Source organism: Hemibagrus wyckioides, linkage group LG19 (assembly GCF_019097595.1).
Source record: "Hemibagrus wyckioides isolate EC202008001 linkage group LG19, SWU_Hwy_1.0, whole genome shotgun sequence".
NCBI lineage: Eukaryota > Metazoa > Chordata > Actinopteri > Siluriformes > Bagridae > Hemibagrus > Hemibagrus wyckioides.
Window position 1 is genome coordinate 4,632,077 of NC_080728.1, and position 16,839 is coordinate 4,648,915.

The 16,839-nt window shown below is 39.5% G+C and overlaps 1 protein-coding gene across 23 annotated transcripts in view; it reads left to right on the top strand.

The window, feature by feature from the left end:
- Nucleotides 1-16,839, top strand: part of LOC131370000 (NACHT, LRR and PYD domains-containing protein 12-like) — a 138,061-nt gene that overhangs the window by 97,191 nt on the left and 24,031 nt on the right. For 13 of the 23 annotated variants that reach the window (XM_058416960.1, XM_058416966.1, XM_058416965.1 and 10 more), the window contains 4 exons: nucleotides 2,315-2,488; nucleotides 8,705-8,878; nucleotides 9,511-9,684; nucleotides 12,162-12,356. The exons of 1 other annotated variant lie outside the window; for it this stretch is intronic. In XM_058416960.1, coding sequence (XP_058272943.1) covers nucleotides 2,315-2,488; nucleotides 8,705-8,878; nucleotides 9,511-9,684; nucleotides 12,162-12,356 — 717 coding nt within the window. The remainder of the gene's footprint in view (nucleotides 1-2,314; nucleotides 2,489-8,704; nucleotides 8,879-9,510; nucleotides 9,685-12,161; nucleotides 12,357-16,839) is intronic. 9 more of the 23 variants (XM_058416967.1, XM_058416972.1, XM_058416983.1 and 6 more) reach the window with 3 other exon arrangements.

The window sequence follows — 16,839 nt, forward strand, 5'->3', positions numbered from 1 at the left end:
GATTATGTTTAATTAACTGTGGGAGGCAGAAATCTTGCCTCCATTGCAGATGATTATGTTTAATTAACTGTGGGAGGCAGAAATCTTGCCTCCATTGCAGATGATTATGTTTAATTAACTGTAGGCGGTCTTGTTGTCAGACTCTTCTGACATTTGAAGAAAAGCAATATAAGAGTGAATTCAGGCTTGAAAAAGCTGTTGATAAAGTTTTCCTTGATAATCTGCCTCGAGTATCTGAAGATGCTGATTTTGAGTTCATTAAGGCTGTAACTTTGGAGGAACTGGAAAGAGCCATCCAGAGTATGGAGTGTGGTAAAGGACCTGGAACTGATGGGTTACTGGTTGACTTTTATAAATCTTTTACTTACTCTATTAGAGGTATTTAATGAAAGCTTAGCCAACCGATTCCAACCCAGCAGAAGCTACACCTGATTCCACCTGTTTAATCAACTGATATTGGCTTTCAGTTGACTCAGGTGTGGCTTCTGCTCGGTTGGAATGAAAACCTGCACCCACACTGGTCCTTTGTGGATACGGTTTGACACCCCTGGTGTAGGGTGTAACTTTGACCAGGGAGGGTTTTAGGAGATGGAATGTTTATGCAGAAAATTTTGAAGGAGTTGTTGAAAAGGTAAAAATCTCTTTGATAAATGGAAATTACAGAATTGTCATAATATAAATGAAGACTGAATGCTGATCGTTAACATCTTACAGTAAGTAAGTAACATCTGCTGTCTGGCATCAGCTAGCTTGTGTTGATCTTCCAGCATAACTACAGGCAAAAATATATCTAAATTTAGTTGCTTTGTTTTGGGAGAAATTGCAGTGGATTCTAAAAACTGCTGTGTATTTACCCCCCAAAAAAGAAAGAGGACATTGTCTTATACATGTACAGAGCAGATCAGCAGCCTTTCAAGTACAATTTTTACAGAGATGAACTGGTCTCTCTGGACCAGTGGACTCTGGAAATGTGTAGCCTGTGCTACTTTGCAGGGCTTTAAAGGTCTAGGCCTGGACACCCTGATGTAGTGTCCTCCATTTGGGGGAGAATGTGACACTGGAGTGGAGAGCCTTATATAAGTCACCTTTATCTAAGAAAGTGGGAGACGTACAGTGGAGACTTGTTCATGGTGCAGTTGTAGTTAATGCATTTGTTTCAGTTATAAACCCTGGTGTTAAATGTTGTGTATTGATGTGACATCATCATGTACAGGGGGTCTGGGTGGGAGTCATGTGTGCTGAAGGAAAAAGAGTAAAGATGGCTGTGAGTTCAATCTGATATCAATAACAGTTTACAGTGTTAGACATGGATGTCCATGTTGTTTTCAGAGAGAAACTGTACTTCATGCTTTTCTGCACTGTAATAAACTGTGACACGCTCATGTCGGTTTCTTCTGTACAACATTAGAAGGATTCGACCATTCCTATCCACACAGGCTACTCAAGTGCTTGTTCAGTCTCTGGTTATTTCGAGACTGGACTACTGCAACTCTTTACTGGCAGGTCTTCCTCTGAATGCAATTCGTCCACTGCAGATGATCCAAAATGTAGCTGCAGGGCTTGTTTTCAACCTGCCTAAGTTCTCCCACTCCACCCCACTGCTACGTTCCCTCCACTGGCTTCTGGTAGCTGTACTCATCAGATTCAAAACACTGATGCTTGCCTACAAAGCCAAGAATGGACCAGCACCATCTTACCTCAAAGATCATATTACTTCTCGCATTGCACCTCGCTCTCTCTGATCCACTAGCACTGTCTTCAAACAACGACGTTTTTCCTGAAGCACTTAAACTAGCTCTTATCTTTCCCTGTTTTTATGTATTGTTATATTTAAATAAAACAATTTTAGACTATTGGTATCTTAAGTCTGTAACCTATTGAACCAGGGTTAATATATTCATTGATGGAGACTTAAAGCACTTTTGTAAATAGTATCTTTTAATCTGGTGTAATCTAGAATTTTAAATGATTTCCACTATAATAAAACCATGAAAGAGCTTGCTTCTTTTTATTTTAGTGTTATAAAGAGGCTTTGTGTGAAGTGATTAAAGTTAAAGTTGATGGTCAGTCTGCTGTCCTCTGTTCAGCTTCAGCTGCTGATAGTTTAATATCACACACAACAGATGAGAGAAACTAAATCTAACACTCAGGGGGATCATTTTAATGACATTGTTCATTAGAATAAACAGGTGATATTAAATCCTCATGTCATTCTGAATAATAAAATCATTTACAAACACATCATCTTTAAAGGAAGTCTTAAACCAAGATAAAAATCTGTTGATGAAGACTGTGTCATTGTGTCTCTCTACAGGTTGTGTAAGTGTGGTATCTCAGATGAAGGCTGTGCTGCTCTGACTTCAGCTCTGAGATCAAACCCCTCACACCTGAGAGAACTGAATCTGTCCTGGAATAAACTATCAGACTCAGGAGTGAAGAGTCTCTCTGCTGTACTGGAGAATCCTCACTGTAAACTGGAGACACTGAGGTAAGATCATCTCTCTGAGAGTCACATGACCTGCTCCTCAGGAAGACACATTCTCTTTCCTCCATTTTAATGGATCCCCCTCACTATCCAGGTTACGTGACTGTAGGTAGGCCTGCAGCTCACAGGCTACACTTAGTTCCTGGTTGTTAGATGGACTTTGTAAGGTTTGTTCAGTATCTTTATAAAAGCTTCCCAGCATCTTCTTTTTCTTTGGAGTAACTGAATGACTGTATGCTTTAATACGGGGATCTGCTGCTGCTGTGCTGTTCACATGAAGACATGAACGTCTGTGACGCTGTATTTCAAATCATGCTTGAAAACACAACACTGATTGGTCAGTAGTGAACTTCCAAAGAGAGTATGATCGGTCAGTCGAGGTGAAAAATAACTTGTGATGGTCACTTGTGATTTGTTTTATCATCTGAAAACTGGTTGACAGTGGTGTAATGTAACAAAGTAAAATTACTTGGTTACAGTACTTAAGTATTTTTTGAGAGTTTTTGTACTTTACTTGAGTAAAGTTTTTTTATATTTGTCAACTTTTACTTTTACTTCACTACTTTTTTGAAACAAATTCTATACTTTTACTCCAATACATTTTCTGTTCGGCAAATCTGTCCTCCGTTTGTTGTAGGAGTTGACACTCTACTTTCCTGTTGAGTGTTGAGGCAACTAATCGTTGTAGAGTGGTAGACACCAACAGACAAATGCAGGGAACACACATCAGAGCTAGAAGTCCGATCACAATTATGGGCAGCAGTGTATGCACTAACCAGTATCCCCAGTCTCCCCAAAAGGCAGTGAACCAACTGAACCATGAATTGTCCGCTTGTGGTGGGGGTCTAATCGCATTCCTCATGTGGTTAAGCACCTCTGTAACATTAGCAAACACATCTGGTATGTTAAAACAACACGAGATGTCAAGCATTTTGCACACTCCTCTTTTCTCTGTGGAAATGGGTTTACACACACTAGACCACTTGGGGTGTCCAAACCATGTGCACAGGAGTGTTGTCTTTTTGAGTTTCACCTTTTCATGTCTCAGTAACAGGATTCTTAGAATGTCTCTCAGATGATTCCTATGAACAACACCAAACTTTAAGTGAACCTTCACCTTTCCTGATATATTGGTGCCGTATATTGGTGCTCAGAGTGCAGACTCTGCCCTTATGCACTCGTCCCACCTCACCGAGGCTCTGGAACACTATCTGTTAGGGTAGTCTTTCTAAGTGCAGGTGTTAGAGATTTTTTCTAGATTTCATCTAGAAACCAGCAATTCTACTGTATTGGGTGGTTACGGTGAACCTTTACTCTCCCCTAGTTCCTGATCCGGCACTGGTATCCGCTTACAGTGACTGGTGTGTATCCATGTCGCTCTCTCTGCTATCTTCACAGCAGTGGGTGCAGTCAGCAGAATCTGGAACGGTCCCAGCCAACGCTAAGCCTTCCAATTCTTCCTCCTGAAGTCTTTCACGACGTTCCACTCGCCAGGCTTCAGGTCATGCAAGGTGTCTGTGTGCGGTTTAGGAAGGGCATCCTTCACCTGCCTGTGAATATCAGATAACACAGAAGACAAATTTATGCAATAGTTCAACATTTGATCTTCACATTCGCCGATACTGTGTCTCTGGCGTCCTGGGACACCCACTCCTGTGGTTAATGGCCTGCCAAAAAGGATTTCTAATGGACTCAGGTTAGCTCTCCCTCTTGCTTGTGCTTGCATGTACATCAACACTATTGGGAGGGCTTTGACAAACCTGTCTCAGCGCAACATTTTGCCAATTTATTTTTTAATGTGCCGTTCTCTACTGCTCCACCACTAGCTGGGTGATGGGCACAGTGCTGTTTCAGGTTGAATCCTAAGTGTTCACTGACTTTCTGTAATGCCTGATTCTCGAATGGGGTACCATTATCACTACCAATTCTCTCAGGAATTCCCCACCGTGGAATAATTTCAATGAGCAGTGCTTTTGCTACTGCATCCTGCTTAGATGTAGGAAAAGCCTCTACCCATTTAGAGAACATATCTACTATAACCAGACAATACTTCTTACCCTCACTAGGTGTTAACTCAATAATGTCCATTTGTAAGTGTTCAAATGGCCTTTGTGGTGGCGGGTATACACTCTGAGTAATCGGAAATCCTCTCCCAACGTTGTTTGTTGCACATATGACACAGCATTCACAAAATTTTTGGGAGTAGTTAGTAAAGCCTATAACATGCCAGTGTTTCCTTATTTCTGTTACCATCCCTCCTTTTGTCATGTGGTCTTTACCATGTGTCAATTTAGCATAAAAGGGAAACAGTTTCTTCGGTAAACATGGTTTTCCTGTGGGTCCATAACAAACACCTTCTTTTTGGACATATCCCAACTTCCTCCAGCGTTGTTTCTCCTCATGATCACCCATACCCTGTAATTCAGTGAGACTTAGAGTAGGAGTGAAGCATATGTGCTTCACATTTACATACTGCAATAGCTTTTGGAAGTAGGATTGCGTCCAGGAGGTCGGCTATCAGGCCATGGTGCGCGATAAGCTTGCCTGAAGAGGTCAAAAAACCCCTATGCTTCCATAATGTTCCAAAATCATGCGTGATGCTTTGTACCTTCTAAGTTGTACCTGCTATCAGTGTAAATATTCACAGTCTTACCCTCTGCCAATTTGCAGGCCTTTGTGAGGGCGGTGAGTTTCGTCGCCTGTGCTGAGTAATGAGACGGAAGTTTACCTGAAAGGCCCTGTGATGGACTGGCGACCTGTCCAGGGTGTACCCCTGCCTGTCGCCCAATGTGCGCTGGGATAGGCTCCAGCAGACCCCCGTGACCCTAGGAGTCCTAGGAATAAGAGGGTATAGACAATGAATGAATGAATGAATGAATGAAGTTTACCTGAAATCAGAATTTCATTCTGAGTCTCAGGACTGCCCAATGTGGGTGTCGTCTGTAATGTCTCTTTCAGTCGTTCAAATGCAGCGTTTGCAGTCTCAGTCCACGTCACTTTGCTGTGTGCTTGCAGGCCTTATCCGTGAGCAATAGTGCTCAGCGGTGCCTCTAACACAGCATAATCGGGTATGAACATCCTACAGTATGAACACATACCCAAGAATGACATTAACTGTTTTTTAGTAACCGGTTTGGGAATTTTCTGTATTGCTTCCACTCTGCTCAACTCAAGTCTTTTACCTTCTGCAGAAATTAAATGTCCTATTTTGTTGTACAAATTGCAGTTTTGACAGGCTTGCTTTATGTCCTTCTTTAGCGAGGTGACGGAGCAATTTAATGGTGTCTTTTTCACACTGCTCTTTAGTCAGTGCGGCCAACAGAATGTCATCTACATACTGAAGCAGTACATATTTCTCAGTTAACTGCAGTGTGTCTAAACTGTTCTTTAATGCTTCATTATAGATTGTAGGTGACTCACAATAGCCCTGACATAAGCATGTGAAAGTATAGGCTTTTCCATTAAAGGAAAATGCAAACCAAAATTGACAATCTGGATGTACTGGTATGCTAAAGAATGCATTAGCTATATCAACAACAGAGAACCATGCACTGTCAACTGGAATTTGGGCCAAGATAGTGTATGGGTTAGGAACTTTAGGTGCTCGTTGGATCACAGCATCATCAACCACAGATCTTGTACGAATCTCCACTCGGGCTCCCCTGGAGCTCTTATTTTTCTTACTGGGAAGAGTGGTGTTCGCACAGGAGACGTCTCGCAGATTTTAATAGAGTTAAACACCGGTGTTATTCCTGCTATAGCTTCTGGTTTTAGGGGATATTAAGCTCTCTTTGGCCTATAATCCGATTTTGGTGTAATGATCACTGGAGGGCAATTTTTAATCAGACCTACATCATATTTTCCACTTGCCCACAATTCCTTGAAATTCCACTTTTCGTAGTCGTACATCTGAAAGTTCCAAATTAGGTAGGGCCAAATCGGTTTTGTACCATAGGTTGGGATCTGTCCCGTCATCAGGAGGGATCACCACGCCTCTCTCAGCTCTAGCCAGCCAATTTAGTGCTGTGCTATATGCATTTAATTTTGGGCTGTAAAGAACAGCTGGCTGCTCAGTTGGTTCCCAATCATGACTTTGAGTAGCCTGTAACATCCATTCTCCCAAAAATTCCCACTCGTCATTGACAGATTTGGCTAGAGAGAGATGTGGAGATCCATGATTCATTTGGAATGGGTGTGGATGACCAGCCCAAACTGAAACCCGAGATAAATCTACCTCTACAGCACATCTGTGTTCATTCCATGTCACACACTTCAATATCAATATGTCTGGCCTATCTAACTTCCTGAACCATTCTTTCTCATAACTCTCATGTGGTTCGTATCTGTGTATGTGTGCAGTACAGTGCAGCGCTTTCAGTGTCATGTAGTCTGTGTGAGAAAAGGAGGTGAGAGTTTTTGCTTTCTCTACTGGAGAGTGTGTAACATCAGTGGAAGAGGAATTACACAGTTTCCACTCATACACATAGAGCAGGGGTCTGGGATCATATTTTACAAAGCAGAAGTTATCTCCCCGTTCTATCCTAAGGCCTAGTGATGTGCTGATCAGATTTAAATTTAGTTTGCACATCAAATCTCGACCCAACAGATTTATTGGGCAACACTCAGAAATTAAAAAAGAGAATTCAAATTGTTTCTGTGTAGTTACTATCTCACATTTTAAGGGCACAGAGAATGTCTCAATTACTGACATCCCTGATGCTCCTGTAGTACACGGAGAGTGATTGCTCATTCTAGATGAAATAGAAAATTCACACAATCGTATCACAGAATGCCCTGCTCCTGAGTCAACTAGAAACTGTATCATCATTTTCTTAAATTCCGGCTCATGATATTTAGCATAAGTTTCATTCATAAGTGAAATAGCAGTCTCTGATACTTTGCTAGACATTGGATTAGTGACAGGTGGAAATGGAATGGTTAGATTAAACTTTTCTTCATTGCATTGCACAAAAAGATCAGACTTACCCTTCCCTGGCTGCTCACCCGTCCCTGACCCAAGTTGCTTTCTTTTCTACTTTGCAGGGCTTTAAAGGTCTAGGCCTGGACACCCTGATGTAGTGTCCTCCATTTGGGGGAGAATGTGACACTGGAGTGGAGAGCCTTATATAAGTCACCTTTATCTAAGAAAGTGGGAGACGTACAGTGGAGACTTGTTCATGGTGCAGTTGTAGTTAATGCATTTGTTTCAGTTATAAACCCTGGTGTTAGATGTTGTGTATTGATGTGACATCATCATGTACAGGGGGTCTGGGTGGGAGTCATGTGTGCTGAAGGAAAAAGAGTAAAGATGGCTGTGAGTTCAATCTGATATCAGTAACAGTTTACAGTGTTAGACATGGATGTCCATGTTGTTTTCAGAGAGAAACTGTGCTTCATGCTTTTCTGCACTGTAATAAACTGTGACACGCTCATGTCGGTTTCTTCTGTACAACATTAGAAGGATTCGATCATTCCTATCCACAAAGGCTACTCAAGTGCTTGTTCAGTCTCTGGTTATTTCGAGACTGGACTACTGCAACTCTTTACTGGCAGGTCTTCCTCTGAATGCAATTCGTCCACTGCAGATGATCCAAAATGTAGCTGCAGGGCTTGTTTTCAACCTGCCTAAGTTCTCCCACTCCACCCCACTGCTGCGTTCCCTCCACTGGCTTCTGGTAGCTGTACTCATCAGATTCAAAACACTGAGGTAAGATGGTGCTGGTCCATTCTTGTCTTTGTAGGCAAGCATCAAAGATCTTATTACTTCTCGCACTGCACCTCGCTCTCTCTGATCCACCAGCACTGCCTGACTGGTCCCACCATCTCTCAGGGTAAAAGGTAGGTATTCATCTAGACTCTTCTCTGTTTAAATGATTTCCACTATAATAAAACCATGAAAGAGCTTGCTTCTTTTTATTTTAGTGTTATAAAGAGGCTTTGTGTGAAGTGATTAAAGTTAAAGTTGATGGTCAGTCTGCTGTCCTCTGTTCAGCTTCAGCTGCTGATAGTTTAATATCACACACAACAGATGAGAGAAACTAAATCTAACACTCAGGGGGATCATTTTAATGACATTGTTCATTAGAATAAACAGGTGATATTAAATCCTCATGTCATTCTGAATAATAAAATCATTTACAAACACATCATCTTTAAAGGAAGTCTTAAACCACGATAAAAATCTGTTGATGAAGACTGTGTCATTGTGTCTCTCTACAGGTTGAGTGAGTGTGGTATCTCAGATGAAGGCTGTGCTGCTCTGACTTCAGCTCTGAGATCAAACCCCTCACACCTGAGAGAACTGAATCTGACCAGGAATAAACTATCAGACTCAGGAGTGAAGAGTCTCTCTGCTGTACTGGAGAATCCTCACTGCAAACTGGAGATACTGGGGTAAGATCATATTATAAATCATGGTCTAATCTTCATCCAGGTCATAATAATAGATAAAGACATTCTGTATAAATTAAACAGTCACAGTTGTTCTTGTCAATACTGAATAAACCATTTACACTTTCACAGTCTGGGTTAAAAAATACACCAATGAACTAACAACTTCTCCAACAACTATTTAGAGTCTGATCCTGTTTTAGGTCTGATTACTGACAGTCTGATCTTCTCAGGTGAACTCTGATTAAAATAAAAGAAAGAAAGATTATATAGATTATTATGTGTAAAGCAGGGAAAAGTTACTGAAAACATTTTAAAGTCAAATTTGATTTGTCCCATACATAACCATACACAGTGTGTATATGTAGTGAATACTTCATGTAGAATTAGAAGTAGAATAGAAAAGCCCAAGTTCTAGTCGTATGTGTTGTCCTTCTAAAGACATAGTGTGTGTTACTGAGTCCACAATAAGACAAACTGTCTACAATCAGGGTGGTCACTCGAGCCCCAGTAAAATGTTGCTGATAAATCAGTGTCTGATGAGGAGTTGGTGGTTTGTACTCTACTAGTGATTAAACTCTAGAAACGTCCCTGTGTACAACCAGTGAAGACTGTGTCATTGTGTCTCTCTACAGGTTGAGTGGTTGTGGTATCTCAGATGAAGGCTGTGCTGCTCTGACTTCAGCTCTGAGATCAAACCCCTCACACCTGAGAGTCCTGGAACTGTCCAGGAATAAACTATCAGACTCAGGAGTGAAGAGTCTCTCTGCTGTACTGGAGAATCCTCACTGTAAACTGGAGATACTGTGGTAAGATCATCTCTCAGAGTCACATGACCTGCTCCTTAGCATTCTCTAATAGTGAGACAGAAACAGAAGTTTTAGCTTCATCATCAATGTCCTGAGATTTCTATTTCTTCTGTTCTGGTTCTCCTGTTTCTTTTTACTGCACACTGATGATTTTGTACAGATTTACTAAAACATTGTAACTAATCACACAAACTGCAGCTGAGACACAAACTAAATGTAGTGTGTGAGCTGCAGGGGTTAAAATCAGCAGTGACATGGAAATGGTGTAAAAAAAATGGAATTATGTAAAATAGAGAATTAGACATTTAAATAACAACCAAAAGAGCAAACAAGAGGAGCTTACAACAACTGAATTTTTATTGTTCTTAAAGCTGAACTAGTGTTTATTCTGTCAGTGAATGTTTGTTCAGTACATCTCCGTCTAGCTGCTATGAACAGGGTTGCCAGATCTGTTTGGGTGTGTTACTCAGTGTCCTTAAATTATAAGAAGAAAGCAGTCCCATGGTGGACAGAAGAATGTAATGTAGTAATAAGAGAAAGAAACCGTTAATCAAAAAAAGCAAGAAAAACATTTGTAGGTTTTATTAAATAGAGGACAGGCTGAGGTATGAAAAGTGATAAAAGATGATAAAAGAAATTATAGATACTGTAGGAGAAAAGGTAGACAGAAGTGAATTATGGGGAATGGTTTAAGAAAATGGGTGGAAAAGTACTGTGTACTTTTTAGTAAAGTACACAGTAATGGAAATATATATCAAATGAAATGAGAAGGCACAGAGAGCAGTGTTTGGCAGAGAACCAGGAAGTTTGAGGAGAAAAGAAGGTTTTTTCCAGATGCAGTATTTTTACATATTATACAGTATATTACAGATGCAGTATTTTCTCTGTTTGAATTGAAGCAAGTGTTAGTGGGACTGAGACACACTTTCCCAGGAAAGGAGGAAATATGCTATGAAGTGATTAGAAATATTCTAATAGAAACACTCCAGACTCTTTTTTTCTCTCAGGTTTTCTTTTTGTGGATTCCTGCCCATGTGGGGATTATGGGAAATGAAATAGAGGATGAGTTGGTAAAAAACCTCAAGAATAAATGTCAGTGTCCCTCTGGGGAAAGCTGAAATGAAGGGGTTAATTAAAAAGATCATTAAGAAAAGATGGCAAAGCTTATGAACACAGGAAGGGAAGGGAAGACACAGGAAATAAATAAAGAAGTAGAATATCAGTGTTACGTTCTGTAAAGTTTAATGTGAGAGTTACCGCTAAGTTGCTGCTGCTGAAGTTGCTAGCCCAATGCTAATATGTGACTAGCTCATTCACAGTTCATGTGGTGAACATGTGACTGAGTGAATCGGAGATCTCGTACCATACAGTTTTAATTTAAATACACAGTGAATACAATATGTAACGATTGAAACATTTAGATTTAATTCATAAAACTACTCAACGTTGAGATGTTGAAATGTGAGCTCATGCAGCACGTGTACACGCTATTTCTTGTGAAACTGGTTTAATTTTATTCACCATTATGTTTTTCTCACCACTGTGAAGTGTGTGTATGAATAATGTGTATGAGAATACAGGACAAATCACATCCCATATTAACTCAGTAAGAGACACAGTGTTTTATTTTAATACGAGACAATCCCATATTATACAGGACGGGGGGAAACCCTACTCTAGATACTAGCTAGTTAGCTGTAGTTGACCACTAACTTTACCCATTTTAATGACATCAACATGTGGAAGCAAGAAAGTGAACAAATTGACTAAAACTAATTAATTAATGTAAATTATTTTACTGTTGTTTTTGGTTTTTCTGTTTTTTCTTTGTTGTTTTTACTAGGGGTGCTCCGATTGATCGGTCGCCAATCATAATCGGCCGATAATTGCTTTGGGAAGTTTGATCGGCGGTCTCTATAATGGCTGATTTAGAAAAGCCGATCAGATGACACAAAACTTGTGAGACAATTTTTTTTTGTGTGCTGCTAAAATGGCTTCATCGGTCTGGCAATTACAGGAAGTGTGTGAAAAAGACAATACATTAGCAATCTGCAACCTGTGTAACAAGCAAATTCCACCAGGTGGGAAGCACCCAAAGCATTTTAACACCACAAACCTCATCAGACATTTGAAGGTTAGTCACGTAAAGGAATATGAGCAGTTTCCAAAGTTGGCTAGTGCTAAGAGATAGCGGGAGAGTTCAGCAACTCAAGCACCACTCACTCAGCTGTCGGTAACAGAGATGTTTCAAAGACAGCAACTCTATATATAAGTGGTGAACTTATACCACTTACAGGAAGAAACGGCCCTGAGGATGTTTACAACAGATGTATTGATGGTTCAGTTTTAGATGTTGTCTGCAGTGTTCCTTAAATCATGTTTTCTAACTGGTGTTTTGTACTTTCAGCATTTATGAAAATGAGAAGGTTCATTATTATACTAGTGTGAGTTCATTATGTTTATTTTATTTCCTTCAGTATCAGCTGTGATTCACTTGGAGAGAAAAGTTGGTCAGCTCTGGACTCAGCGCTCAGATCAGAAATCTCCAGTCCGAGAGAACTGCATCTGACTGTGAAAACACTGGATCTGTCCAAGAATAAACTAGGAGACTCAGGAGTGAAGAGTCTCTCTGCTGGACTGGAGAATCCTCACTGTAAAGTAGAGACACTGAGGTAAGATCATCTCTCTGAGAGTCACATGACCTGCTCCTCAGTAAGACACATTCTCTAATAGTGAGACAGAAGCAGAAGTTTTAGCTTCATCATCAATGTCCTGAGGAGGAAGATTGTTTCTTTTTCTGCACACTGATGATTTTTCACAGACTCTGATGTGACTGCAATGTGTCTGAAATTACAGTGAAATTTACTATTTGTAGACTATCTACTATTTGTAACTAATCACACAAACTGCAGCTGAGACACAAACTAAATGTAGTGTGTGAGCTGCAGGGGTTAAAATCAGCAGTGACATGGAGATGATGTAAAAAAAAAAAAGGAATTATGTAAAATAGAGAATAGGGTTCGAGTCATTGGTTCATCATGTGACAGCCCCGTATGCTAAGGCAATGCAGTCTGAGCCGGAAACAGAAAAGATTAGTTCTCCTTTCGAGTCTTCAGGTTCGAGTCTTTCGTTTTTGTACCGTGACATGACCGCTTTATTGGAGACAGAAATGAGTTCATTCTCCACCCTCCTTACAGTTTTTTTACTCTTACTGTTACATGGTGCATTATAGCTTTTTATTTCCTACAGACTATAAATGTGTGAATTTCTGTCATTATGGTTCTTTTCCAGAACACTAAATGTTTTAATAAAGAGTTGGTTAATGCTTTAAACTTCATCAGGGAAAATCATTCATTCTTTTCTTTCTTTCTTTCTTTCTTTCTTTCTTTCTTTCTTTCTTTCTTTCTTTCTTTCTTTCTTTCTTATTTATCTACTTACTTTTTATTTTTTTTTATTTATTAACTTACTGTTTATTTATTCTTTGTATTATTTATCTGAATAAACATCAGCTAACCCTGCAGTGTAGAAAATAGAAATGTATAAATTCATGCATAAATCTGAGTGTTGTTTTTAATCCATATGCAGTTATTTAATAATAGAGTTGTAGATAATGTAGAAACCTACACCTTTGTAACATAGCATATTATAACAATGTACAGACTCTTGAATTGTTGTTTATTGTTTATTTTTATTTATATAGATTTACAGCAAAGGAAATAACTATCCCAAAATGAATAAATAAAATAAATAATAAATGAAAATAAATGAAAACTCAAGCAAACTATAAAGCCACAGAGCCTAATAGCCATTACCGTTACAATATAAAGCCTAAAACAATATTGCACAACAAATTGGGCTTTTAAATTATTTAGAGATTGTCTGTGTAAAACACATCTTTGCAATATAGCTTATTATAACACTGCACACACTCTTGAATTATTACAAAACAAAACAAAAAACTAATAAATAAGGGAATAACTATCAAAAATGAATCAAATAAATTTAAATAAAAATAAATTACACTATACAGCCACAGAGCTGAATAATCATATCCATATAAATTTTAAAACAAAATATAAAGCCTAAAAACTATATTACATAACAAGTTGGGCTTTTTAAATACTTACATAAAAAAATTAAATAAATAAATAAATAAATAAATAAATAAATAAATAAAAAAAATAAAATAAATAGGCTTGTTACACACTGACTATATTTTTTGATCCTGCTTTAAGGCATGTTTGCATTCAAGAAAACAATCTCCTGGACCTTGGATGGGCTGAGTCTGTTTCTTCTATCAGAGATAATCTGGCCAGTCTTAGAAAAAATTCTTTCAGATGGCACAGATGTGGCCACAATGCAAAGTCTTGCCTTCATGATCTCAGAAAGGCTTTTGTACACAGAAGAAGATTCTGAAGAACAGAAGTCCTCTTGTCATTAAAATGACTTTGGAGGCAGTCACATAGCTACGAAAATAAACAATTGTTTGCATACAATTAATTATAATGAAGTCATAAATTAATATTACACATGCTTCTCTATTAATAATATGACTACAGAAAACTCAAATCAATATAAATATATTAAAATGTGATTTTAATATAAATTTTAATCAAAAATATTGAACTACTTACTTTTCTGCACTGACTTTATTAGTAACCTCCTCAAATGGCTTAATGATATCCATTGTTTCTCTGGCTATTTCCCATTGCTCAGGTTGGCAGAGGTGCGTTAGTGAGTGCCAGGGTGGAAATGATTGGCTCCTTGATGTCAAGAAATCTTTTCCACATGTAAAATGTTGAATTCCACCTTGTGGCCACATCCTGTTTTAAATGCAGTGGTTATTGACCCATCTGTCTCTGAGTGGCCTTGAGCTTGTCAGAAGCAACTGTGCTTCTGTGGAAGAATTCAACAATTGTCTTGACTTTGTGTAACTTTTCTTGTACCTCCTTCAGTGCAGCTCTGACAATCAAGTTCAGCATGTGGGCAAAACAAGTTATGTGGTCCCAGTGGAGGTGGTCTCTAAGGGCTGAAACCATGTTGCTGGCATTGTCTGTAACACAAGCAACAATTTTGTCACCCACACCCCACTCATTTGTAACCCTGGTCAGCTCACTTGCCAGGTGAGCAGCAGTGTGTCTGTCTGTCAAGACAAAGCAGTCCAGGAGATAGGAGGTTATCTGAAAATTCTCTATGAAATGTATCCGTGTAGCAGACTAGTTCTCCTAATAGACTGAAAAGACTGTGTGTGTGTGTGTGTGTGTGTGTACATGCTACATAAACTAGTAATTTAAAAATAAAACCTCTTTCAGCTCATTGGTCACTTTTTACAGTCATGTAAGTTCTTTTGAGTGGCTGTTGGATTTTGAGTTTCTTTTCAAACCTGTGCCCACCCTGTTTTACCCAGGCCCACCCACTGTTCACAATCTGACACTAATGTTCTGCTCAGTGTTAATTATACCTTATATAATAAAAATCTGTTGATGAAGACTGTGTCATTGTGTCTCTCTACAGGTTGAGTGAGTGTGGTATCTCAGATGAAGGCTGTGCTGCTCTGACTTCAGCTCTGAGATCAAACCCCTCACACCTGAGATATCTGGTCACGGTGAGGTAACTGGTGGTAGTCACAGAAGTCCAGCAGTCTGTTGTGAGACATACAGCAGAGGCACACTTGATTTTGTCCATTATATCTGCTCTTAATTTGTCATACAGCCTAGGCATTACAGTTTTTGACAGTGTTTTTCTGCTTGGTAGACTGTATGATGAGTCCAGAAGATTTGAATACTCCTTAAAGCCCTTATCCTCCACAATAGAAAATGGCTGAAAGTCATGAGCAATCATTTTGACCAGAGCCTCGTCTAGTTTGCTTTGTCTTAGAGGATCCATTGTTCTTGTCACAAAACTGCTCATAGGAGTTTGCTGTTGTGAACTCCTTGGCCTGACTGGTCCTTGGATGGTGCTGGGTGCTGCTGTCATACTGGATCCTGTAAATGTGGTCAGCCTGCTGGTTGAAGCAGTTGCAGCACCAGCTGTAGAAGGACTGTTGGTAGAAACAGCTCCAGAAGAGCCACCATCTTCACCCTCTGTTCTAACTTGTTCTAACAGCACAGTTAGATGTGAGGATTTAAGGTGTCTTCTCAAATTTCCTCCTTTAGTGGAAATTTTTTTTTTTTTTGCATATGTTGCGTTTTGGCAGCATGGTGGCTTAGTGGTTAGCACTGTTGCCTCACAGCAAGAAGGTCCTAGGTTCGAATCCCGGGGTCGAACAAGCTGGGGCCTTTCTGTGTGGAGTTTGCATGTTCTCCCCATGCCTGTGTGGGTTTACTCCGGGTACTCCGGTTTCCTCCCACAGTCCAAATGTACATTAGGTTGATTGGTAATTCTAAATTGCCCATAGGAGTGAGTGAGTGTGTGTGGTTGTTTGTCTATGTGTGGCCCTGCGATGGACTGGCGACCCTGCCTTTCGCCCTATGTGCGCTGGGATAGGCACCAGCAGACCCCTGTGACCCTAGGAGTCCTAGGAATAAGCGGATATAGACAAGGAATGAATGAATGTTGCATTTTGCTTCAGTGTTTAAAAATGCAACAAAATGAGTCCAAACATCACTCCTTTTTCTGGTGCTCATTCTGCTGATGTGTTAAAATCTGTCTGAAGTCTCTTCTCTGCCCCTCACCTAGTGCAAAACAATGGGGGGTGGGTGTGGAAGGGTCACTGTTCCCTTGGTGACAGCCTTGAGTGACAGTTGCACTTCAGCTGAACCCTTGATGACCTGAGCACATTACATTTGACTACTGACCATTTTAACTCCAGTTTTAACTCCCCATTTTACCTGTTTTATTTCAAATTGGGTAACAACTTATATACCAAATCTGACCTAAACATAACCTTAATGTATGAAACTAATATTAATTATTCACATTAATAGTGTTATTTGCTTTTCTCTTATGCCCCTGTGTCATTTATGAGTTTGAGTTATCAGTATTATACCAGTAAATGCACAATTGGTGGCAAAATAAACAACAATAGTTACTTTGCAGGTTTAGTTTATTTTAATAAGTAGTATTTGTTTAGAGATAAAGACAGAACAGGCAAATTAGCATTTCCAAGTATTTATTTATTTTTAAAAAACCCTCACACACCACACATATCCTCAA